General features: G+C 40.7%; 1 protein-coding gene across 1 annotated transcript; it reads right to left on the bottom strand.

The window, feature by feature from the left end:
- Nucleotides 1–341: 341 nt before the first annotated feature.
- On the bottom strand, nt 342–1,220 carry LOTGIDRAFT_176860 (hypothetical protein; the record flags this gene model as incomplete). Its single annotated transcript, XM_009062325.1, has 1 exon — nt 342–1,220. One exon carries the CDS (start codon nt 1,218–1,220, stop codon nt 342–344), a length of 879 nt encoding a protein of 292 aa, XP_009060573.1.
- Nucleotides 1,221–1,436: the final 216 nt, after the last annotated feature.

Consider the following 1,436-nt stretch of genomic DNA (forward strand, 5'->3'; position numbering starts at 1 on the left):
ATTTTCATCCACAACGGCTTCATCAAAGGTATTATCTATCTCGACCATTTCCATCATAATGTCTTCATCGCAACTGGATCAGTCATCATCCATAATGTCTTCATCGCAACTGGATCAGTCATCATCCATCATGTCTTCATCGCAACTGGATCAGTCATCATCCATAATGTCTTCATCGCAACTGGATCAGTCATCATCCATAATGTCTTCATCGCAACTGGATCAGTCATCATCCATAATGTCTTCATCGCAACTGGATCAGTCATCATCCATAATGTCTTCATCGCAACTGGATCAGTCATCATCCATAATGTCTTCATCGCAACTGAATCAGTCATCATCTATAATGTCTTCATCGCAACTGGATCAGTCATCATCCATAATGTCTTCATCGCAACTGGATCAGTCATCATCCATAATGTCTTCATCGCAACTGGATCAGTCATCATCCATAATGTCTTCATCGCAACTGGATCAGTCATCATCCATAATGTCTTATTCGCAACTTGATCAGTCATCATCCATAATGTCTTCATCGCATCTGGATCAGTCATCATCCATAATTTCTTCATCGCAACTTGATCAGTCATCATCCATAATGTCTTCATCGCAACTGGATCAGTCATCATCCATAATGTCTTCATCGCATCTGGATCAGTCATCATCCATAATTTCTTCATCGCAACTGGATCAGTCATCATCCATAATGTCTTCATCGCAACTGGATCAGTCATCATCCATAATGTCTTCATCGCAACTGGATCAGTCATCATCCATAATGTCTTCATCGCAACTGGATCAGTCATCATCCATAATGTCTTCATCGCAACTGGATCAGTCATCATCCATAATGTCTTCATCGCATCTGGATCAGTCATCATCCATAATGTCTTCATCGCAACTGGATCAGTCATCATCCATAATGTCTTCATCGCAACTGGATCAGTCATCATCCATAATGTCTTCATCGCAACTGGATCAGTCATCATCCATAATGTCTTCATCGCAACTGGATCAGTCATCATCCATAATGTCTTCATCGCAACTGGATCAGTCATCATCCATAATGTCTTCATCGCAACTGGATCAGTCATCATCCATAATGTCTTCATCGCAACTGGATCAGTCATCATCCATAATGTCTTCATCGCAACTGGATCAGTCATCATCCATAATGTCTTCATCGCAACTGGATCAGTCATCATCCATAATGTCTTCATCGCAACTGATCAGTCATCATCCATAATGTCTTCATCGCAACTGGATCAGTCATCATCCATAATGTCTTCATCGCAACTGGATCAGTCATCATCCATAATGTCTTCATCGCAACTTGATCAGTCATCATCCATAATGTCTTCATCGCAACTGGATCAGTCATCATCCATAATGTCTTATTCGCAACTGGATCATTCATCATCCATAATGTCTTCATC

This window comes from Lottia gigantea, assembly GCF_000327385.1.
Source record: "Lottia gigantea unplaced genomic scaffold LOTGIsca_5057, whole genome shotgun sequence".
In the NCBI taxonomy this organism is placed as follows: domain Eukaryota; kingdom Metazoa; phylum Mollusca; class Gastropoda; family Lottiidae; genus Lottia; species Lottia gigantea.